At 39.0% G+C, this 24,774-nt stretch overlaps 1 protein-coding gene across 9 annotated transcripts in view; it reads right to left on the reverse strand.

Annotated features, from left to right (window-relative positions):
• arvcfb (ARVCF delta catenin family member b) overlaps window positions 1–24,774 on the reverse strand; it is a 257,916-nt gene that overhangs the window by 110,615 nt on the left and 122,527 nt on the right. Inside the window, exon 1 of one of the 9 annotated variants that reach the window (XM_052031922.1) lies at window positions 10,197–10,257. The exons of the other annotated variants lie outside the window; for them this stretch is intronic. Coding sequence (XP_051887882.1) covers window positions 10,197–10,223 — 27 coding nt within the window. The 5' untranslated portion in view covers window positions 10,224–10,257. Of the gene's footprint in view, window positions 1–10,196; window positions 10,258–24,774 lie in introns of those variants that run through there. 9 annotated transcript variants of the gene reach the window in all.

Here is a 24,774-nt window from a genome sequence, read left to right on the forward strand (position 1 = left end):
TCAAAAGAGATGCAATTGCTACAAACCATCAGATCCAGCCTCAAACTACAGCTATAATCAACAAAGACAACGGCTTTGTTTTTCATGACATTTTCTTGGAGGACATACCTGTTCTATCCTGTATAGGACTCTGGAGAAGCAGTATGATAAAGCAGAGACAGTGGATGGGTTGGGAGGAGTGTTGCGAGGGAGACTTCAGTCATTTTAGCTTGTGGAAACTAGTGTGTACTTTGGAGGATCAAAAAGATAGAGGCCAAAGATAGATTTTGAAACAACCCCAACAGCAACTATCATGCTATTTGCTATTTATTACAAAACAAGAAATGGAATCTGCCAAGGACATTTCCAAATAGCACGGCACAGGGGAGAACTGTTGGAGGACAGCAACACAGTAAATCAAGCAAAGGCCCTACATACATTCACACTGAAGAGTGTCTCGGTTGCATTCTCTATGGATTTAGCAGCATTGAGGGAATAGGACTTTAACCAGTGAGGTTGTAGTCTTGCAAATAGTGCAGCTAATTGTCTTTCTTGAATACGAGGTAGAACAGGAACAACAGGGAGCAAGAGTGTTTTTTTCTATTGTGAAATCACAACAGAATTCAATTTTGCACTTTTGACATTGTCATCCAGAACTTCAATTACAATTCCCAAGTTTTAACCCTGGATCACGATGCAATGATCCCAGCTGCTGCCTAAGACATACATGTGGCAATAGTTTCAAAACAAGACTCATGCATAAAGGGATCAAACTATTGCATTGGGCATAAACACCTGTGATGCAATAGCTTCAATCCCACTATGTAGCTAGCTTGAATACCCAAAAGATAGTGGCAGTATAACAGTAGCGGGCAGCGCAGCTAAAAAAACTGCTGCTTCTCAGCTCCAGCAACCCAGGTTCAATCTTATGCTCTGATGCTATCAGTGTGGAATTCGCACATTCTCCCTGTGACTTGCGTGGGTCTCCCCCAAGTGCTCTGATTTCACATCCCAAAAGACCTGCAGGTTGGTAGGTTGATTGGTCACTGTACATTGTCTGTAGTGGGTAAGGAAGTGGTAGAATCTGAGGGCAGTTGATGCGAATGTGGGATAATAGACTGCAGGGCAAAAACAGTGGGATTGCTTTGAGAACCAGCGGGAATATCGTTGGCTGCAACTGTCTTTGTTGGAAATGAAATATGGAAAATAATGGAGTTTGCACCATCTGCATCGAACTGCAAAGACCATCATTTCTGGCTATCAGCAACTCTGACATACAAATCCAACCATGTGTTTTTGACATTAATTTCTGAGGACATTACTGAAACACCAGTTGAGAACTGCAACTTTGAAAACAACTGCTTCCTTGCAACTTGCACAAGTGAGAAACACTGTCCGTGGAATCCAACTGTAGTTGCAAATTTTACAGCAACCACACACCCTGATGGTGTCCAGTTATTTCTAACTGGAGTTCTTCATACATGAAATTTCTTGAAGACAGCACGATTCACAAAATCAGAACAGTTAATAAGACATTGCTTCATTCATTGAATGTCATAAACAAGGACTTTGACATTCTCCAATAGATAAGCTCTATCGAAAATAGAAATAAGTTGGGACAAAAGGTCAGCATGCTGGTTTTAAGCTCTTCTTAATCCTTGCCGCTTTTGTAGTTTGCAAGGCAGTAGGAACTGATTTATGTGAATTCATATAATAATCATGCCTACAATTTTTTTCCAAGCAAGCAAGCCTTTTTTCAAGATAGTTGCTCAACACTTTTTGTACTTTTACTCAAAGTAACTCAATTACACATCAGTCTTTTATGGATTCTGATCAAATTAAACTCATCTAGTTACTCAGGGATATCGATCGGCTGCCTATGGAGGGGAAAAAGCAATTGTAAGCTGAGTGATTAACACTGAGACCTCTGGTGATGAAGTTGTGGAGCAAGTTCAAATAATAATAAAGCAATGAGATCATTCACCAGTATTCTCAAATTCAACAGTCAACAAATCCATCCTCCCCTGTTCACAAGCAAAATATCTCATTAAATCAATGCTGTCAGAAACCTATCCATATATCAATACAACTTGACAAAACATTCAATTAACTTCTTTCAACTGCAGTGAAGAACCAAGTCCAAATAAATGACAGGATGCTAACCCTCACTGCAGCTAAGATCTCAACACTGCACAAATAAGACCTCTGTACTTCATTGCTGTATGATTCCTGCTTTGACAATAGTAAGGTGCCATGTCACATTATAATAGGCAGCCTCAAAGAAGTGACTTGAAGAGTCAACAGGTGATAAGTCAAAGACGGGTACTAAAATTGTCATTATTCTATTCTACAAACTGTGAATGACACTTCAATTCATCTTTATCCAATCAGTGGCAAAGTAACTCAGTATTAGCACACAAAAATACAATGACAAGTCAATATTAGCTACATGGAATTACATACTCACAAACACATTTGCTCCAGAAGCAACAAAAACAATATAGGAAGTACCATGTTATTTGCACATTAAACTCCCATCTTGAACCAAGATTCTTGGTCAAAAGAGTCTGCCAAATGACAGGCCTTCACTGAATATTACAAGAGGATTTGGATAAGGATGCCTCACCGTAATTATATAGAGCCTTACTGAGACAGTCTCTGCAGTTTTCTGATTGACAGACTGAACAGATATATTTTATAGCTTTTCCTTTTTTTTTTGGTCTTCTTGCCTCAGAACAGAAGTACTTCTATAGAGGGAGTGTGATGAAGATTCACGAGACTGATTCCACGGATGGTGTTTGCTCAATGACTGAGTAGCCTAGACCCTCTGTACACTATCATGTTTAAAAAAAATTAGAGATCTCATTCAAAACACAAGAATCTTATGGGAAAGATTGAGAGAATGTTTTCCCTAGCTGATGTGTCTAGAACCAGGGTCCACAGACTTAGAAAAAAAATAGGCGATTTAGAGCTGAGATGGAGAGATTTCTTCAATAGGCGGTGATTGTTTGTAATTCTGTATCTGAAGGTTGTGGAGGCTCAGTCATTGAGTTCATTCAAAATAGATCAGGGAAAATGGGGATGATGCAGGAAATAGTTTGAGTCTAAGATCATAATAAATGGTAGCACAGCCTCGAAGGGCCAAATGGCCTACTCCTGCTCCTATTTCTTGTTCTTGGGTGTGGTGAGCTGTGATGTTCCTGCCAGCAGATGGAAATATTGCATAACAGCAGCCATTGTGAGAAATGGAGAATGATCTCTATACCTTGTCAAAAGAAGTAAGGGAACAGTTAGGGTGGGTTACCAGAAATAACATAATAGTTGAAAAAAATTCTACCATTTTAAGCTGATTACGTTGGAGAACAATTGCTGCCAACTAAATATGCAGCACCAATGTTGAACTTGATTTACATAGAGCTGCAAATATTCTTCACAATGTTTTCTAAATTTGACCACATACATTCAGATTTAAAGAACAGTGGCAATGTGGTGTTATTTTTGGGGATATTCAAGAATTTGAGATTTAATTCGTGAGTGAACTTTTAGTATGCATGAGGTTAAGAAAACAAGCAGCACTTATAGATTCTCTGAATTCTCAGTTCGCATAGTTAATTGAACCTACCAGCCCTGGATTCCACTCCTTTGTGAAGTTATCAGAGCACAGCTGTGATAGCCATAATTAGTCAGAACACGAGAAATATGCCTGGATTCCCACTTACCAACAGCCTGAGAGCCCTGCTGCAAAGTGTGACAAGGACGTGCCTGTAAGTAAAACTCCACTTAAGTGTATTACATCGCTTAATAGAATAACTGAAGGAATACTCGCATCTCAACTTAGACACAAGTTCTTTGCCGCCACACAATAGTCAAAAAGCAAATTTGGAAAAGGAAATATAGCATTTGTAATATTCAACCAACAATGTCATCTGGAGTATTGGTACTTCAATCACGTCCAAACCCACAACTTCACAAACAGAACACCAAATTGAAATGTTGCTCATATACCTTCATTTGCTCTTAGAGGTATGCTTACAAACATACCAAAATAGCCCAATGCCAACTTGAGGAACAAACCTCACCTTCTGTCTGGGCATGCTGCAGCCTTGAGGACTTTATATCAAATTCTCTAACTTTAGGTAACTCGCTCTCTCACTTTCTGTACGAGAATGGCAATTTCTGCCCCTCATTTTGACTCAGTTCTTCTCATTTTAAGTGTGTAGTCTGGCACGGAGGGCACATCCCACAGCCTCACCATTGACAGAATATACAGACAAAGCAGCTTATTGTGCTTGTAAATCGGTAATTTGGTCTCGTCCTATCAGACATATTCCCTTTGTTCTAACCGATCACTTTGCCAAAAAACTAATTTGCTTTCTCTTTTCCAGTTCTGACGGAGGATCTCAGACCTGAAATCATTATCTGTTCCACTTTCCACATGCTGCCCAACTTATTGAATGTTTCCAGCATTTACTACTTTAAACCAGAATAATGTTTCATTAAAAATATTTTAAAAGGACCATAATTTAAAAATGTGTTGTTACAAATATCATCTTAAAAAGTTTCATTTAACTCCATATCTTTGTGGGGCCTCAAAGGAAATTAAGCTTATTAAACACTCACTAAGATTTCATTGCAAGTTTAACAACCCAACATCACCTTAGAACACAACTGCATTCAGCAAACTTGCAATGTGCTCTCAAATACATCAAGTCGTCCCCAAAGTAGCTATGACTCGTGAACTGAACATTAAAGCACAGGCCCTTCAGCCCATAATGTTGTGCCGACATTTAATCCTACTCCAAGAGCTATCTGCTCCTTCCCTCCCACATAGCCCTCCATTTTTCAATCATTCATGTGCCTAAGAGTCTCTTAAATGTCCCAAATGTATCTGCCTCCACCACCTCTGGAGGCAATGCATTCCACGCACCCACCACTGTGCAAAAAAAAAACTTGCCTCTGACATCCCCCTTATACCTTCCTCCAATCACCTTAAAATTATGCCCCCTTGTGTTAGCTACTTTCACCCTGGGAAAAAGTCTCTGACTGTCCACTTGATTTAGGTCTCTTATCATCTTGTTCACCTCAATCAAGCCACCTCTCATCCTTCTTCGCTCCAAAGAGATAGCTTGCTCAACCTATCCTCATAAGGCACGCTCTCCAATCCAGGCAACATCCTAGTAAATCTCCTCTGCACCTTCGCTAAAGCTTCCACATCCTTCCTATAATTTGGTGACCAGAACTGAACACAAGTGTGGTCTGACCAGAGTTTTATAGAGCTGCAACATTACCTTGTGGTTCTCGAGCTCAATACCCCGATGAATGAAGGCCAATGCACCATACCACACCATTCTGCCTTTAAATGTTAACAGCAGGACTCTCAGCAGTGTGGAGGAACAGAGGGATCTCGGGGTCCACATCCATAGATTCCTCAAGGTTGCCACGCAGGCCAATAGGGTTGTTAAGGCGGCATATGGTGTGTTCCGTTCTGGTCACCTCATTTTAGGAAGGATGTGGAAGCTTTAGGGGGGTGCAGAGGAGATTTACCAGAGGAAGGTTCAGAGGAACGGGTGCTTATTTTTCTTTCAAAATCGCAACTCGCCCCACCCCCATCTCATTTAAGTTGATGATCTGAAGCTAGCTGGACTTATTGCGCAGTGTGGCTCCCAAAAATTCTTACGTGGCTTGAACGTGAAGACACTTGGAACACCAATGGGAGTCATGACAGTCAAGGAGAGGGATCATTTCACACAAGGATGCAGCTGTTAGCCAAATCAATGTAACCTGCTGATTTTAGATCAAGGCAAAAGGAAAACATTGCTCATTTGGAGTTACTACGTATTTTACTCTCAACACATGGAGACAAATTACAAAATAGAATTGTATTTCAAGAAATTTTTCTTCACCCCTGCCATCTTACTGTGAAGTGTTTATGAACATTCTCCTCCTACAACCACAACCCTCCCCCAACACGAGGATCCACATTTAAAACTTATCCTTTATTAATCTCCACTTAGTAGGTCCTGTGTTTCCTGCTGAATTTGAAATAATTACACTGTAGAGACCACTACACACAGGTCAATGAGGCCACCTCTGTGCTTCCTGCTGAATTTGAATTAATTACACTGTAGAGACCACTACATACAGGTCAATGAGGCCGCCTTTTCCTGGCTTTGAAGGTTAATTAACACTAATTTTCTATCAGAACTCTTTCTGTTGTAGTCAGTACACCCGAATTATCCTCCCTGGACTGAATAGTGTACTTTTGAGTTTTTTGTTTTGCAACTGTACCAATTCATTCAAGATTTCTTGCAATAAAACTAAGAATGAGCCCATTTAAAAAATAACTTTGCGTATTCTTACACCCCTGCTACCTGGTGGCAGTAATTAACAGGCCTTCGCAGCTAGAAGTCATACGGCCTTGCACCATACTGCTAAATGTTCCTAATTTATGAATATGAAAACTTCTCTGCAACTGCTTTAGCCTTGGTATTAAATATCACTTTCCTTCTAAGAAAGAAATAACAAATTTGCATGCACGCTCAAAAACCAATTCTCAGGCAACCACTATGTCATACATATAAATCGTTTATGCATAAATAATCCAAGACATGCCCTAGCATTATCACTGAAAATTACAATGTGGCGTTAATACAAAATGACAGGAACACAAATAGATGTTTGGTTCTCAAACATGAGAATGACAGCATAAGCTGGACATGAAAATGCTGACCCATTTAAAACGGGCAAACAAAGCTTATGATTTGGACATTGAATTTTGTGGTTTCAAGCAACAAATTCTCTTAATAGTATCCCAGCTTGTTCAAATACAAGCTGATTTGCCTACAGGACCAGTACAAGAGTGAAATGAACTCATTATTAAAGCCAATAGCAATAAACGATTAATCATGACAACACCTGCAGCATGATGCATATTATTTTTGTCTGGAGCTAAATTTCTTACGAGTTACAAAATTCCTATGTACAGTGTATTTTTCTTATGTAATAGAAGGTGCAAACACAGTTAAAAAGAAATGGGCTGTATTTAAATATTTTGACAGCTGTTCCCAAATATTTTTCATTTAATATGGTTATATCACTTTTTTTTTTACACAAAAAGGGTGCAATTGTGAATTCATAATTCACAACAGAAAAATGAAATAGTCTGAAACACAAAGCATCATCCCAATGGACAATCAAGCAGTGTTATAAACCTCCTTCATCTAACTCTCCAAGGTGAATCAAGACAATGCTATTCATTGGTATATTCTGCTTCTTTTTCCACTGCCAAGTGAATCTGCCATTGCTTTGGGAGAAATGCCCAAGAGTGACTTTCAACATAAGGTTTTTGAAATTGGCAAGTGATGAGATTGCAGACGCACTGGTTATCATCTTCTGAAACTCGCAACATCCTTTAACAGTCCCCGCAGATTGGAAGGCAACCCCACTATCTAAAGGGATGAGAGAAAATAGCAAATTGTAGATCAGCGAGCCTGATATCAATCGGAAGTGCAGGAATCTGGCACTGAACAGGTGTGAACAGGGCCCTTCGAAAACAGTAGGATGACTGAGCAAAATCAATGTATGAAATATCATCTAGAAAAGAAAGGCGATGGGAGCTTGAAAGCTGTTCGTAATCAGGGGGCTTGGATGCCTTTGTTCATTTATCACAAAGTTAACATTGCAGATTCAGCAAACAATTAAAGTGGCAAACAGTATGTTCGAGTAGAGATGTCTTCCACCAATGAGAACCAGAGACAACATCTGGAATATTATGCAAGGGTCTCGTCTCCCTACCAAAGGACGCACTTGAGAGTGCATCAAACTTCAGTGATCCCTGGGATGGTGGGTTTATTGTACGAGGAGAGATTAACCAGACTGGGCTCTCTGGTTTGGCCAAGTCATCTCAATGAAGCACAAATTCTTAATAGGCTTGTGGGGGTTGATACTTCACTTGTCAGGGGTGATATTTTCCTTGGCTCAGGTGTCCAGCACCAGTAGTCAGAGTCTCAAAATAGGGGGTTGGTCATTCAGAACAGATGAGGAGAACCTTCTTCACCAGGAAGGAAGTGAATCTTCTACCTAAGAGGGCTGAAGAGGCCCAGGTGACGAGTATATTCAAGACAGAGATCAATACATGTTTGTCTATTAAGGTGTTATCACAGGGAAGTGGCACCAAGGTCAGAGAGCACCCACAATTTTAATAAATGGCTTACTTCTGCTTCTATTTCCTTCGTTGCTCTTGGTCCTCCTGCATTCCCAAATTGAAAATCAAGATCAAATGTATTCCTACTCTCATTCTTTCCCGTACTCAAACTCAATGAAATAGAATACATCACTCATTAGCTCAATAAATTTTCCTTCCAAACCTGTCACATCACTGAGGATCAAACTTGTCATCACTGGCTTTTCACTCCTTTCCTCTTTATAATTTTGGTTTTGTGCTATATTTAGAGAGTCTTCAAAATAGGCACATAACTGTAGAAAAGGGATCATGTTACCATCACATGTTACTACTTAGCTGCAAAGAATCACATTAAAATAAGGTCGATTTCAAAAGACATATTTGACTTGGCAGCATTTAATAAAGCACTACAAATATATAAGCTGACAAGCTCCTACTAGTTCTAACAATGTGCACATAAGTAAAACCATTTATGCATTCAATTTTGGTAGCAAGCAGCAAGATTCACTACCATTAGAGAACAAATGAGACTCATTTAAAGTTCACAAGAAATGTTTACCTTGATCTATCCTTGTTATGAAATCTCTCCAGCTTTAGAGGAAAAAAAAAGTGTGCCAGAGAAATTTAAGCTGGATCACCCTGAAAACTGAGAATGTGCAAGTTCATGAGAATACACAAGTTTAGATTTTTTTTTCCACTCATTGTATTTGTAAATTTCATATGTTAATCAGAAATTGTTGATACTTGCTTGACTTTAAGTATTTGGTAATGCAATTCCAAAACCCATAAAAGAGGCAAGAATTCAATATCACACCAACACAGAAAAGAATGCACTGTATCACAATATACTATCCCCCTGATATTAATACAAACACTACCCCTCCCTTCACTAATTGGAACTGTGCCCCACAATGAATCATCTTCAGAAGAGAAGAATTCTCAGGAGGGTAAACAGGAATTCACACACACTGTCTTGTCTCCAACATTTTAACAAGGCTATCAGAGCATAAAATTGAGGGTAAGAAAATAATTCAGTGTGGCAGCCATTTGGGACACAAGTTCAAACACACAATTGTCCAAGTCCAAGGTCGAAACCTGAAAACACCCAAGAATCCAGCTGAAATGAAAGGTAACCCGCAAGGGGAACAGTTCCAAGCACCAGACGTGTCCGAAGGACCCCCACAATTCCAGTTTGAGAGAACAGCAGAGCTGGCCTCAAGATCAGCACTGGTCCACCTATTCTTGCCATTCCCCTTGTGTAGCATCACCTGACTACTTCCCTACCTCAACTCAGATACGGGAAGAACAAGGCAAAAGCCAATGTACTCTTGGACATTCCACCCTCTCAATATGAGACCACCCGAAGTTTTGCCGCCACGCCTGCCTCTATTTTAAAAAACACTGGCTTGCATTTTCAAATCTATCCATTAGCCTGATCCCCTCCTCTCAAGTTTCCTTCAAACCATAATCCTCTGCAAATTCTCAACTCCCAAATTCACAACTTATTTTGTTCGATTTTAACAACCATGTCCTCAGTTACCATATCTCCAAGCTCTGGAATTCACTCCCACAAAAATCTGACCACTTCTCTCCCCCAATCCCTCATCCTAAATTGTCCAAAAGGCAGTGGTGGTGACTCTCCCAATGAGATAAAGCATAGAACGAGAGAATACTGCCCTAATTTCTCTTTAGTTCAATTATTCTTTGATACTGCTCATCTTATCCTTATGATCACCCCAGTTTTAGCCTATCAGACATCCCCTTTCCCCCTCCATCCCCTGCAGCTTTACAATCTTCTGTTCTCTCTTTTTCAGTTCTGAAAAAGGGTCTCCAACCTGAAACATTGACTGTTTTTCTAGCCACAGATGCTGCCTGACCCGAGTATTTCCAACATTTTCGGTTTGTTAGATTTCCAGCATCTGCAGTTTTGTTGATTTGCAGTTTATCGTGGGAGGATCAGTTCATAAGCTAAGAAGCCGCAAGTAACATTTCAGCAAGTGGCAATCAATGACTATTTTAATAAAGTGAATCTAACCACCGATCTTTGACATGCAAATGGCATGACCACCACCCATCATCAATAGCCTGGGGGCCACCATCGACCAGAAACTCGAAAGGATTGGTCACAAAAGCAGATCAGATATTGGCTGTTGCACAACAGATGCAGTGGCTTCTTATCATCAGCATGTTATGTGGTCCTGAAAATAGAGAAAAAAAATAGGAGCATTATACTTAAGTTAACCAAGCCAGTTCCATTAGGAGTCAGGCTTGGAAAGCAGTTCAAAGCCAAATTAACACAGATTCTCAACAGAACCATTCTTCACATCGCACCCCAACAGATCATGGTCAACATTTGTAATTGCATAGAAGCCAGTTTTAGGATCATTAACAATGAACAAGATACTGTGAGGGGAGAGATACAAGTTTTACCAGGTTGCAGAACTATTGGGTTGAATGACCTTGCAAAAAACAGTAAATGTAATACCAATAATCTCACAAATTGCTAAAGTGTCAGATGAACTTGAAAAATGGAATAAGACAAATTAAACTGGACAATGCATAGCTGTTGGCTTTACGATATTATTGAGTTGAATTGTGGAGTTTAAAAATAATTATTGATTCATTTTGCTCTATATTTTCCAAGGAAGAGAAGATGAAGTACAATCCCAGAGTGTGCAGGGCCAGTCTAAAGAAAACAGACTTGGTGGGCTAAATGGCCTTCAAACATATTCACACAGAACCATGATGTACTTACAACTTAAACCCGGGTTCCATTTAGAGAATACATATTTGTGACTTCTCTGAACATTTTTTGAGACAGACTCTCAACAATAAAAAGGAAACAAATTGCTGGGGCCTGCACAGGAAGCTAAATTAATAGCTGAAATAAAAGTGACAAAAATCACTGAAGCACCCTTGATTAATGGCAATCTACTAACATTAATTCAGCTTCCTCATATGGCCAAGCATAATAGTTCTTCACAAAGAGCTGTGTGCAATGGTCCTGCTGGTGTTTTCAAGACAGAAATAAAAATATTCATACGAACAAGCAAACCCCAGGATCTTAAATTTTATTTTTTTCAAGTAATAGCTCTGGCATTGTCTGTCAAGCTGCATACATGATCCTTAGCAGAAAGATATTTAGGTTTTGTTTTATTTACTGGTAATCTAACAAACCAAATACATCGGCATCAGGTGAAATCAGGATCAAATGGCAAGTTCCCAACAGTGCCCACCATCTGGTCTTGTTTTAATAATAACCTGTTGTGCCAAGTTTCAAAGATGACCTGTTAAGAAAGCTAAATTTCTGCACGATACTGGCCGGGTCTCAGACTGAGTACGACACTGAAGTCTGGGCACTATACTTTAGGAAAAAAAAGAGCATCAAGTAGCTGAAAATGGTATAGAAATGTACAAGCATAGTGCCACAAATTGTACTGATTGAGGGATAATTGGTTTAAGATTTGTGTTGCATGCCATCCATAGAGATCATTTTAAAACATAGGTACATCGAAGTAGTACAAAAGGAAAAGCAATAAAACAATGCAGAATACAGTGTTACAGTTACAGAGAAAGTACAATGCAGGTAGACAATAAGGTGAAGGGCTACAAGGTTGATTGAGGGATCAAGAATATGGACCAAGACACCTCAGATAATATCACCGTACTACTTCAAAATAGAATAATGGATTCTTTCATGTCTGCCTATAAAATAAATTGTGGCCTTGGTTTAATATCTCACATGAAAAGCAGCACTACCTCACTAGAGGGAGAGCCTCTGCTTGCATAGAAACAGAACTGTCTGACAAACTGGGGAGTACTTGCAACTGAAGAATTGAGTACATGCTGCATAAATTTAACATGCTTTTACCAAGTTTAAACTTTCAAATTAAGACACTCCTAGAGCTTGATTCTCAAAAGATTAGCATGCAGGGATAAAAAGTCATTATGGAAGCTAAATGAATGATACTATTTATTGCTAGGGTCATTGAATACAAAAGCAGGGAGGTCATGCTTCAGTTCTTTAAGACACCAGTGAGACATTTGTGGGTCACTGAGTTACTTAAGGGTTCTGTTCCTGAGAACTATATGTAAACTGAATTTTCCACAAGCCGGAAATAAACAATTTCCTCCAAAATTGTGATGTGGAATCTTCAGACTCAATAGCACTTGGGGACTGACTTGCAAAGAGTAGACTGGGCAAGGTCAGTGTAGGTGATAGGAGTTTAATAAAAGAAAGTGTGCACTAATGAGAGGTGGCTCAGGGTTCGTAACATTTGATCTTGCCTGAAGGAGGGTTTGGAGAAGGCACCGGCTTTTTCCATGGGTGATTTCTGTGAGGACATCTTTAAGAAGCAGTGCCTCAAGGTGGTGGCATCCATCACTAAGGACCCTCACCACCCAGGACATGCCCACTTCACGTTACTACCATCAGGGAGGAGGTACAGGAACCTGAAGACCCACACTCAATGTTTCAGGAACAGCTTCTTCTCCTCCGCCATCAGATTTCTCAATGGTCCATTAACATTACCTTGTTATTCCTCTTTTGCACTATTTATTTTTGTAACTTATAGTAATTTATGTCTTGCACTGTATTGCTGCCACAAAACAACAAATTTCACGACATATGCCAGTGATAATAAATGTAATTCTGATTCCTGTACTTGAGAGCAGAATCTGGGAGAATTTCAATAGTCAGATTTCCATAAGTCAGGTCTTCTGTAACCAGAGAATTCCCTGTATTCTGTACATTATTGGCCTCCTTATTCAAGAATGGATGTAAGTGCACTGGAAGCAGTTCAAAGCAACTTTACTGGGCCAATTCCTGGAGTGAACAGATTACCTTATGACGAAGGATTGGATAGACTCTGCTTAGACCATAAGAAACAGAGGAAGGAGTTCAATAGGTTGTTCTTGATGATATTCAGCATTTGTTGGGGTCTCAAGGTTAATATATATCCAACTTAAAAAAACTGTGTACCATCCTTAATTGCTTGATTCAAAATTTATCCAATTGCTGCATCGAGAAGATATAAAAGTTTATACACATGTTAAAAATGGGTGGACTGATTGCATTTTCATTTTTATATTCAAGAGGCTACAGAGGATTGTAGACTCAGCCAGCTCCATCATGGGCAAAACCCTCTCCACCATCTAGGACGTCTTCAAGAAGCGGTGTCTCAAGAAGACAGCATCTATCACTAAGGACCCTCACCACCTGACACATACCCTCTTCTCATTACTATCACTGGTGGGAGGGTTCAGGACCCCGAAGAACCACTCTCAACAATTCAGAAATGGCTTCTTCCCTCTGCCATCAGATTTCTGAACTACCTCGTTATTCCTTCTTTTTACACTATTTTTGTAATTTATAGAAATGTTGTGTCTTTGCACCGTACTGCTGCTGCAAAACAACAAATTTCACGTCTTTTAAGTCAGTGATAATAAACCTGATCCGGATTCTGACTCTGAACAGAAGGAGTATTGACCAAACCGAATTTAAGTTTCTCAATGTCATTTGAAACCCGAGATTAGATTATAGTCATTTACGTGGGAGGAATGTATTTTTGCATATAATTATTGCTTATCACAATTTCCTTTGCTTCTGAAATCCACAGACATGCATATAAATGCCAACAGTGGTGTGTATTCATTGCAAGTCATCAAAACAGGGTAGAGAATGGAATACTTGCCAGATCTTGAGGCAACTTTAATGCTCATTAACAAAATTGGCAAATGCTTCCTTGTTTGCACTAACAGACGATTATATCTTGCAACTTGGGTGCAAAGTTAATTAGACGTACTTGCTTCTGAGTCCACACACTCAAGTGTGCTGAGTTTAGTGCTGTGGCACAACAAATGTATTGAGGTAAAAGTTAATTGACCTGTATTGAAATAGCACCACTAACATTATAAAAGGTAAGGCAGAGGTCAGCAACAGTAAAGAACTGTTGGACAGAGAGTCAAAGAGACAGATTTATGGAACATTTTAAGAAGAGGTCTTTGATGTTGAGACGAGGTCCTTGGGGCAGCATGGTCGTGTAGCGGTTAGTGTAATGCTATTACAGCGTCAGCGATCGGGGTTCAATTCCCCCCACTGCCTGTAAGGAGTTTGTACATTCTCCCAGTGACTGTGTGGGTTTCCTCCTACATTCCAAAGACGTACAAGGTTAGTAGGTTAACATGGGTGTAATTAGGCGGTGCGGGCTCGCTGGGCCGAAAGGTCCTGTTACTGTGCTGTACAAATCAAGGTTTAAAAAGGTAGAGAGCCAGAGAAACATAGGGAAGAATTCCAAAGCTTAGGACCTTGACAATTTGCTTGCCAATAGCAATGGCGAGACACCAAAAATCAGAGTACAACAATCGAGAGGAATCTAGGAGATTACGGAGATCAGTCAGGACTGGTTTACACAGGGAATCAAAGAGAAATGGAAAAACTTTAAAATTAAGGTTTTGCCTGGCCAGAGACTGATGCAGATCAGTAAGCACAGGGGTGAAATGTGAATAGGACAAAGACAGGACTTGGGTGTCATTTTGGTTGACCTTATTTTTATTGAATCAATTAAATAACTTAATACATGGTTTCACCAGCCTGAGCCGAGGAGTAATTGTTTACAGAGATGAAATCAGGTGATCAGTGATAGCAGAAAATGGTTTGAAAGCCAATCTTGAATCTGTTTCCCCGATGTTAGAAACACAGATGTTTAACTAATCAAAAGCAACGAAACAAAAAAAAAAGTGGAACTAAAGAACGCAATCCCGTTTTTCCTTTACAAACTAAATTGGCACCAACCTACCAACTCTGCTCATAACTCTCAGCTCCTCTCTGCAACACAGGTCCTCTGATACACACTTGCAACTGAGTTTTTATAGCTTGAATTATTTCCCAAGTTCATATAGAACAGTGAGGTCTATATAACTGGTTGTCATTTTTGCCTTCAGATACAAATTGAAAGCTGTTTTATGGAGCTCAAAACTTGCCCCCTTGCTTGAAAAATTATTTGCCATCATATGCAATTTAAAGGAGCTGAAAAATAATTGCATTAATACAGTCGGCTGAGTGGCAGTGATACCAGGGAATGCACTGACTGTATAATTCAATCTCAATTCATTGTTCCAGGAAATAAAATTAACTCCAAGCCCAGGCTCTTTGGAAGCCCTCAAGTGAACATTTCAATATAGCTTTGAAAGACCTCAATTTAGATGAGCACTTTTGTTTTAGATCTACTTCCATTTTAGTTAAAGGAGAAAGGACCACTATCAGAAAGTATATTGCAAATATTATTAGAAGCTAAAAGACAGGCTTTAAACACAAGGTGCCCAAAACGGTAAATTTGTACAAACACAAATTTGGCTGCAGGAGCAACAAGAGGAAGTCGATAAGGTAGAGGCAAACTAAAAATCAATCTTATGTAACTGCACATGGACGACTAAAATCCTGAGCCACAGAAGTGTGGTTATAGACCAAATGATAATTGGACCTAAATGCAAAAATATAATTCAGTCACTAGTTTACATCAATTTAAAATCAAAAACTGCAGATGCTGGAAATGTGAAATTAAAAACAGAAACCTGGAAGCAGTCAGATCAGGCAAAGCGAAGCAGAGTTAATGTTTCAGGTCAAAGACCCTTAATCAGAACTGGTAAACAGAGAAAACTGCTTAGTTTTCAGTTGCAGAGAACGTGGGGAGAGGAATGTGTAGAACAAAAGGAGTATCTGCAATAGGGTAATGCCAGGGTTGCTGTGGGGATAAATTGTAAAGGTCATTTGGTCAATGGATTAAATGGGGGCAGTCATAGATTGAGAATACAAAGCACAAAAAATTGCAGGGCTGTAGGGTACACCCAGCAGAGTCAGACTGCACTAATGGAGACAAAGCTGAATCCAGAACAGAAGTAGGCCACTCAACCTCTTGAATAAGATCACAGTGCCCTGCATTTCTATCTAACCCTAGTAACCTTTCATCCCTTGCTCATCAAGAATCTATCCTAAAAATATTCAAAACTTTACTTCCATTGCCCTTTGAGGAACAAAATTCCAAAGTCCAGGAACCATCAAAACAAAATCTCAGTCTTGAAAGGGAGACCCCTTAACTTCAAACAGTGACCTTAGTTTAGATTTTCCCCCAACATAGGAAACATCCTCTTCACATGCACCCTGTCAAGACCCCTTGGTATGTTATACTTCAATTACGTCGCAACTCATTCTTTTAAACTCGTGGGTGCGAGCTTAGCCTGTCCATTCATTGCTCATAAGCTTATAACATCTGAACTTCAGAGGTATTCCAGGTATCAGTCTTGTTTTTGATGTTGGATTTAGTCACATTACATTTGCAAACTTATCTGGCTTGAAGAAAACTCAAAGTTTTCCATTTAATCCTCCTGTAGCTGGCTAAGGTTTGAGAATACTCATCATTAAAGATAATTATACATTAATATTGAATGCCAATATAAATTCAACATAGACAAATCAAATTAACTTGCCTAATTTTATAATCAATGAAAGCTTATATTAAAAGTCTTCCGTCAAAATAACAGCTACACGGGGGCTTGGGAGTAATGCAGAGGTTACAAGCTTCAGAGACTGATACATCCCGATTTGATTAGTAACAGAATACATCCACAAATAGCAATATTTCACACTCAGCACAAAGTCAACTGAGAATTCAAAAATCTCATCTTCTGTGCAAGTACACACTGAATCAACCAGAACCTTACAGGAGTACAATAAAGAGCTGAACCCCAAATATAAGTAGTCAGGGACATTTTTAATCCGAATGGGGAATGGACTTCTGACCCATTATGTCATATCCTTCTATTTAAGTACACTTCTGATGTGGAGGCACTAATTTGACAAGTTTTATTGCAAATACAGCAATTTAGTCAAAATGTAGCTTAGCCACTCTACGTACTTATTGAATTTGTGACTACAGATATAAATTTAAGTATATTGAATGCACAACTTTCAAATATTATGATCAAGATTATGTTAACTGGCATGATAAGACCATAAAGCCTCTGGACATCAATGGAAATGTAGTCATTAAAGATGGAAGTTAGGTTTTATTGAAGTTGATCTTGCCTGCTGCATCACAGCTTGGCCTCAACCATTAGTCATCACACAATTTTCTCTCCAGCTTGTAAAAATTTGAGGCAATAACAGCAAGGAGAATTTCTACTAATGTTGATGATTTTACCTGCAAGCCAGGCCTATAAACCTGCACCTAGGCAAGTCTACAAAGCTTTACATTACTTGAAACTAGTCGCTGTACTTTTATTTCCTTTTCCGGCTTAGCACTTCATCTACACAACCCATTCCTTATCACATTGACAACAATCTTATTTTGATCCATTGCAGCTTTCTTCTTAACATTAAAGAGGAAAGCATCCAAAGCATTTTTCTCATATTTCCTTAAACTACAAGAGGCTATTCAGCCCATCAAATCTATGCCAGCTCTCAGAGCAATCGATGGAATTTTCTTATTCATGTCCCTGTAACCTATTTTGCTCTCATGTAGCCAGTAGATTACTCTTGCTGTTAGTGGTTGATAGAAAAGTCTTGCAAATGACACACAGAGAGTAGCCAAGGTAAAGATTGAACCTGGCTCACTGGAGCTGTGAGGCAAATGCTCTCTTCTGTGACACTCACCTTGCCACACTGCAAAGGAAATAATATATCCCCACCACTGATACATAAATTTGATTATTCTTCACTGTACAAGAAAGCTCAAGAGGTATGCATAAAGATCACTACAATAGTCTAAATAATGAGACTTCCAGCGATCAGAGATGAACAGCATCTGGGTATCAATTTCTATGCAACAAGATAGATATGTTGCTTCGGATGACTGGGTGACAATTGGTTTTCAACATTAATACAATGCATCACAAAACACCAAGATTTAGGAACTTCTTAAATGCAAAAATTCCTTGACATCTTCAGAACGAAAGGAAAAAAATCAGAGTGGAATTGCAGGGGCATTAAAATAAATTTAAAATTACCACAGTCAAATGTCAAACACACTCAAATATAAAGAACAATTTGCATTTTGTTGGTTTAAACCTCTCATTTTGTCACAATTAAGTTTCACATTAACATAGCATAGAACATAGAGCAGTAAAGCACAGAACAGGCCCTTTGGCCCACAATGTTGTGCCGACATAGCTAATCCCTCCTACTTACAGGATGCCCGTCTCTCTCCATTTTCCTCTCATTCATGTGCCCATCCAAGCCCCTCTTAAAAGCTCCCAATGAATTTGCCACCCCCAATTAATTTGCAATGAGAAAACAGGGCAAAAAAACCCCCGAAAACCAATATGACTGTATACTTCCTTAATCCTGAATTTTCTTGTGCCATTTAACACCAAAGAACAAAAACTTTACATTTTAGTGAGGTGTTTCACATATTCCTCTTAATTAGATTTTATATGCGACAAACTTGTTCCTACAGACAGCCGGTCGATCTAATTGAAAGCTCCTGCAACACTAACTTTCGGCTCTAAGTACTGCCACACAACTTGAAAATGATCAGCTATGTTTTCAAATCCCTCTGTGACCTCACTCTCCCCCACCTTAATTCCCTCCAGAGATACAACCCTTCCAAGATTTCAATTCCAAATTTCACCACTCTATCTTTGGTGGTAATGCCTTCAGCTGCCAAGATCCCAAATGACTCGAGTTCTCTCGCTAAACCTCTCCATCCATTCCTTAAATTTTACCTGACCAAACTTTGAGTCTCCTGGCCTGCTATTTCATATAACTCAGGCAATTTTAGTTTAGTTACAATGTGAAACACCTTACTACCCCATAAGTTGTTGAAAAGTAGAAAGAGAGCAAATGCTGGAAATCTGAAGTATAAATTACCCACTGGAAATGCACAGGCCGTAGCAGTGAAGAGAAGCAGCATTAATCTTTCAGTTTACACCAAAGATGCTGTTGCAGGTTCTGATCCTACTTCAGAATAACTTTTGTTTTGGAAAGAGGTGCACAATACCTGCAACTGTGGATTAACCTTGAGCACACAAGTTCTCCCCAGTACTGATAAAGAATCTATATTTATTGAATGCCTGCAGATATTCCATTCTCTTTTAATATCTTCGACCATCGGTAGTATCTACAGGAGGCACTGCCTCAAGACGGCAACATCCAAAGATCCTCACCATCCGGGCCATGCCATCTTCTCACAGCTACCATCAGGCAGGAGGTACAGAAGCCTGAAATCCCATACCACCAGGTTCAGGAATAGCTACTTCCCTCCAACCATTCAGTTGTTGAACCAGCTGGCACAACCCTAATCTCTGGAGTTTAGCAACACTGATCACTTTGCACTAAAATGGACTTTTTTTTGTTCCAATGAAATTTCTTGAAAAAAAATGTTTATTTTTTTCTCTTGTGAATGCTGCTCATATGATGCAATGTGCCTGTGATGCTGCTTCAAGTTTTTCATTGCACCTGTGCACACATGTACATGTGCATGACAAACTCTGACAATGAATCACAGATGAATTTCATTTCCTACAGCTCTGCTGTGTGATGCCACCATCTAAGTTTCACTTCTATCACTCCAATTTTCTTTAAGCTGAAGCTTCAGTAATTTCATTACCACGCCACGGTGATTTATTATTTGATTTAACATAGTCAAGGAAAATAGCGAAGCGTTTAAAGAGATATTTCTCCTGTGGTTTCACTACTTTGAGAGTTTGACAACAGCAATGTGTAATGATATTTTTACTCTGATTTGAGGCCCTGTAATGTGTAGAAGCAAAGGAGTAAAGAGCGGCAACAAAAGAAACTGTCTCCTCCAGTCCGCCATGAGCAGAAAACAAAGCCAATTCAAGAGCAACCTCCGGAGTATGCAAAGTTGGAACAAATCTCTTGTGGTTTTAAAATGGAGTTTGCAGCACAGAAACAGCCCCTTGGGCCCACCATTCACATGCAACCATCAAGTCCCCATCTATGCTAATCCTATTTTGCAGCCCTTGGCTTGAATCACCACAGCAAAGGCGGCTACAAGTGTTCATGTGAATACTTGTCAAAACGTTGTAAGTAAGTAATAAAGTATCCGCCTCCGCCGCCATTTCATGTGGTGCATTCCAGATTTTAAGCCTCCTTTTTTGGGTGAAAAAATTGATCCTCAAACCCTCCTCTGATCCTATGCCCTCAGGTTTTGAGCATTCCTACAAAAAAGACCAAAGTGTCTTTCTTCCTTTTCAAGTATTAAAAAATATTTACAACATTCTCCAAATAATTCTTTGCTTCAAATACTGTTGCAAAATCAGCAATGCTCCGAGCTTTCTTTTTTGAAATTAAATTTTTGATGAACTGAATTACATTCAACTACTCCAAATAATGTTTGAGCTCTAATTGGTTTAGAAAAATCTTCTCAATTGCTCAGTCAAATTTAGGACTACTGAGGATAACATTAATTTATATTTAAGCCAACAGTTTTGTTAGTGGCACAGTTGCCTTCCCAAAATTCATTCCAGAATTCATCCAGGGCTGTAAAACCTCCAATGGTTACTTGCAATTGAGAAGAATTTTATTATCTGAAAAACTGTCTTAGTGTATAAATGATTTGCTGGGCCAGCACTTATTTGATTGTACTTTGCAACCTAAACTGCGATGCAGTCAATTCGACCAGTAGAAAAAAAAATCAGTATTTAGATCTATATTTAGTCACTCAAGCATAATCCCAAAAAAAGGTAGCCAAGGACAAACTCTGCTGTTGAAGTGATATAGAACTAACGTTCCACCATGAGGTACACAAGGGAAATTACTCAATCCGTTGACCTGTGGAGAGGTATTATGAAAACAACCGCTCTTCACAATGCACTTTAAAATTAATCAATCATTCATCATTTGTGTTTGGTCAGAGGAAATCAGTTCAACATCTCAATTTGCAGTAATTACTTACTACTTGCTTTCAGTCAGTTGTTTACCAAATTATTCACCAACTGGTAACTCAACATCCAACTGAAAAATGCAGACGCATTTTCTTCTAAGTAATCCAATAATATAAAACAGTCCTGAGAGTCATCATTTGACTTAATGGTTACTGAAGTGAAATTCAGCTGAGGGTAAAACCTATTTGCAATCAAGTGTGCACAAATCAGCAGCAGATGACATCAGCTTCCAAAATGAACAACACTCAGCTAAAACATGCAAATGCTGGTCTCGGATATCCATTTCATTGTGTCTCATTATGATGGCATCTTAGTCACAAATGGGTTAGATCCCTAATCTTCAGGGTTAACAATCTTGCTCACACTATGAATATTGGGGATACACATTTAGAAATGTGACAACTGTTGAAAAAAATATTTAGAGGGCTTCATGCTAGCGTACGTATCTGTGAAACATTCACTTCAACAGCATGAAATTATAAATAGTGGTGAAGCCATGTTAAAAGTTAGATAAACATAAATGCAAATGACATTTTCTTTTGAAAGTGCTCATCTACTATCCACAATGTAAATTGAGGACCACCAGGATGGAAAGGGGACTAAATATATAATCAACACCCCCAAAACATTTGGTTTTGCACACTCACTTATAGCAGTAGGAGTGTAATGTAAACAAAACCTTTCCTTGGGCTGCTAAGGTGATTTAAGGTTTTATTTCACAAATATCTGGACAACAGCTATGAGGATACAAGTAAGATCTGGTAATGAAGATTCAACACCAGGGTATCAAAAAGCAACAGAACCTCAACGAAAAACCATCCAGTTGGCATGGAAATGATTAAATCATGTCACCAAAGGAATGTGATTTAATCATTTGCATGCCAAATGGATGGGTTTTCCCCAAAGGGAATCAAGCCAGTGAAACGGCTTTCAATAATTATGGCACCACACACAGATGAATTAACTTTAACTTGACCCGATAACAGAAGTTTACAAACAATCTCATTTAAGGTACAATAGATGAACCCAAAATATAATGAATGAAGTAACATGCAAAATGTTTCAAGCCTATATTCAATGCAATTTCATATTTAAACTAAAGGATCATAAAAATGAGTCCATAAATTTGGTGGAATTGTAGGCCACATATCAACTTCTTTTGATACTGATCTCGATGCTAAAACAGAAGCTCACAAATTAAGCTGCAGCTATTAAACCCCGATACACACTGCAGGAGTAAAGTCTGATATACAACATAACTTCCTACCTGCATTTCCAAAACCTTCTGTGCTTCCTCCACCACACTCCACAGAGCTCAATGCGGGCTCCATTTCATCTCAAACATATCAGCATACAAGTTCTCAGAATCAATCTCAGATTTAAACTTCTGTGGATATGACATACATCTTTGTTTTTGGAGGATATAAACTGAATGGTTTAACATTGCCAACTGCTCCAGCTCAATTCTTGCACTGGACAGTATTAGATTTCAAACTCTCCAACTGCATTTTCTATCCTTGAAGAATCAGGAAGGAATCACCGAGTATTAAAAGAAACCGAGTTGGCCACCCCTGATATACACCTTAATTCATCAAAGTTAAGGAGCTTGATTACTGCCACTTGTCTATAATCACATCAGTAACCTTGCAGCTTAACTTCATTAACAAATCCACTACAGTTACAAACTGAAATATATTGGGGGGTAAAAAAAAAACAAATCTATGCACAACACACGCTTCTAAGTGACAATAGGCTTCCACTTCATCCTTAAAATGAATCAGAATGAAAGATTTATATACCAGCCTAGCAGTAACACAAAGACTCTCAAGACATTTTATGTTGGTGAAATTTATACTATTTTTTCCCCAGGATTTCGCCTCCCCTTTGCCATGCAAAAACCCTTACCACAAGACTCAAATATTTACATTTTTACCCATCAGCTCCATTTATCACACTTCCCCAAGGTAAAGAACACATTCATTGTCAGCAGATTACCTTTCTAAAATCTCATGTAATGCATCTCTTACCTTCACTCGTGTCTGTCTTCCAAAGTTCTCCTGAAACAAAGTCACTCAAATTCCTTATATGCAGTTGAGTACTCAAATTGCATCCAGTTCACACAAAAAAACAGCTTGGATGATCTGTGGATCTGCTCATCTCTGGGTCTATTCAGAGGTCAGTCAAGTATTTTTCATGTTCCTTCCTAATGAACTGCTGGCATTCTTTCCGTGAGTAATCCCTCCCCATTGCCCCCTCTCTTCACCGACCTTATCTTTTCTGCTCGATGAGGCAACAGTCAGCCAAGTCGAGCTACTAATACATTTTGCTGCAACAGCCCTTGTCCAATACCCAGTCCATAATGAGCAAGTGTAGTCAACAGCAAAACAGCTGTAAACTCCAATTGATGCCAAGTCTAGCCACACACGGATCAACAGAAATCATGGACAGTACAAAAACAGGTGTCTTTTAATTTTAGACCACAGAATTAAACACACAGCTGCTGTTCCAAAGGTTTATAGTTAGGGTGCTCCTTACCATTTGCCAACAAGTTCATGGTTCCAGCAATCTTCCAGTTTATCTACAAAGCATTCCTAAAAGGCAAAAGTAACACCTAAATCTTGTTTTACACTGCAACAGTGCCAACAGTCAGAAACTGAACCTTGATAATATACACATTCAAAACAATCTTTCATAATCAGTTTGTGCCAAGTCTCAAGGAACTAATTGCAGTATCGTAGGCACAGTGTGGAGTAACTACAGAGTGAAGTACCTGCACAGCTTTGTTTAAACTAAATATTCTGGTTCCCATTTTGACAGCTAATCTAAGAGGCACGGCAGAACAACTCAGCTGTGTGGAATGAACATCCTGAACCACATGGGAACCTCAGGATTTTCCTGTGTGCTGGGCAACAACTGGGTGCAGGAACTAGTAACAACTGGTGAAGTTCAAGCTCTGGTTTTTGGAGCTTGAGCAACAGCTTGCATCAAGAAGAGAGTGAACAGATCATCGTCCACATTTGTCCCAACAAGAAAAATTAGATCCTGCAGGCAGATTTGAAGTCAGCAAAAAGATCAATGGAGACCCTCTAAAACATAGGAATCCCCAGATTACTGGCAATAGGGATAAAGTAAATAGTACAGGGCAGTTAGTTTAACTTGTGAAGTTGGTAAACTAATGGCATCTATTCTAAAAAGGTAGTGTAAATCTCCATGTACAATGACACATTAATCAAGGCCAATCAGCACGGATTTGTGAAGGAAAGGTTTGTCCCACTAATTTGACTCAATTGCTTGAAGGTACAAGAGTCAATGAGTACATTGCATTTGATGAAATATAAATGTACTTTAGCATGACTTTTGACAATAACCTATGTTGCAGGCTAGTCTGAAACCAAAGTCTGTAGGATTGAATAAAGAGCGGCAAACTGGATGGAAAATTGACAGAGCAAGAGGCAAAGGCTAATAAATGACACTCGGGTTTTGTGACTGGAAGGCTGTTGCCAGTGGGCGTCCAAAGGGCTCTGTGTTCAATACTTGGATGTAATATTTGTTAATTATTTAAACCCAAATGCAAGGGACATATTAAGGTTGACAAATGATAAAAAAAAAGATTGAAAGTTAAGTGAAAAAAGAAATGAAAATAGATGTTCTTATCAGCCAGCCAGGAAAATAACAAGTGGATATTGAGTGTTGTGAAGGTTATAGAATGT

The sequence above is a fragment of the Pristis pectinata genome, chromosome 17, assembly GCF_009764475.1.
Source record: "Pristis pectinata isolate sPriPec2 chromosome 17, sPriPec2.1.pri, whole genome shotgun sequence".
In the NCBI taxonomy this organism is placed as follows: Eukaryota; Metazoa; Chordata; class Chondrichthyes; order Rhinopristiformes; family Pristidae; genus Pristis; species Pristis pectinata.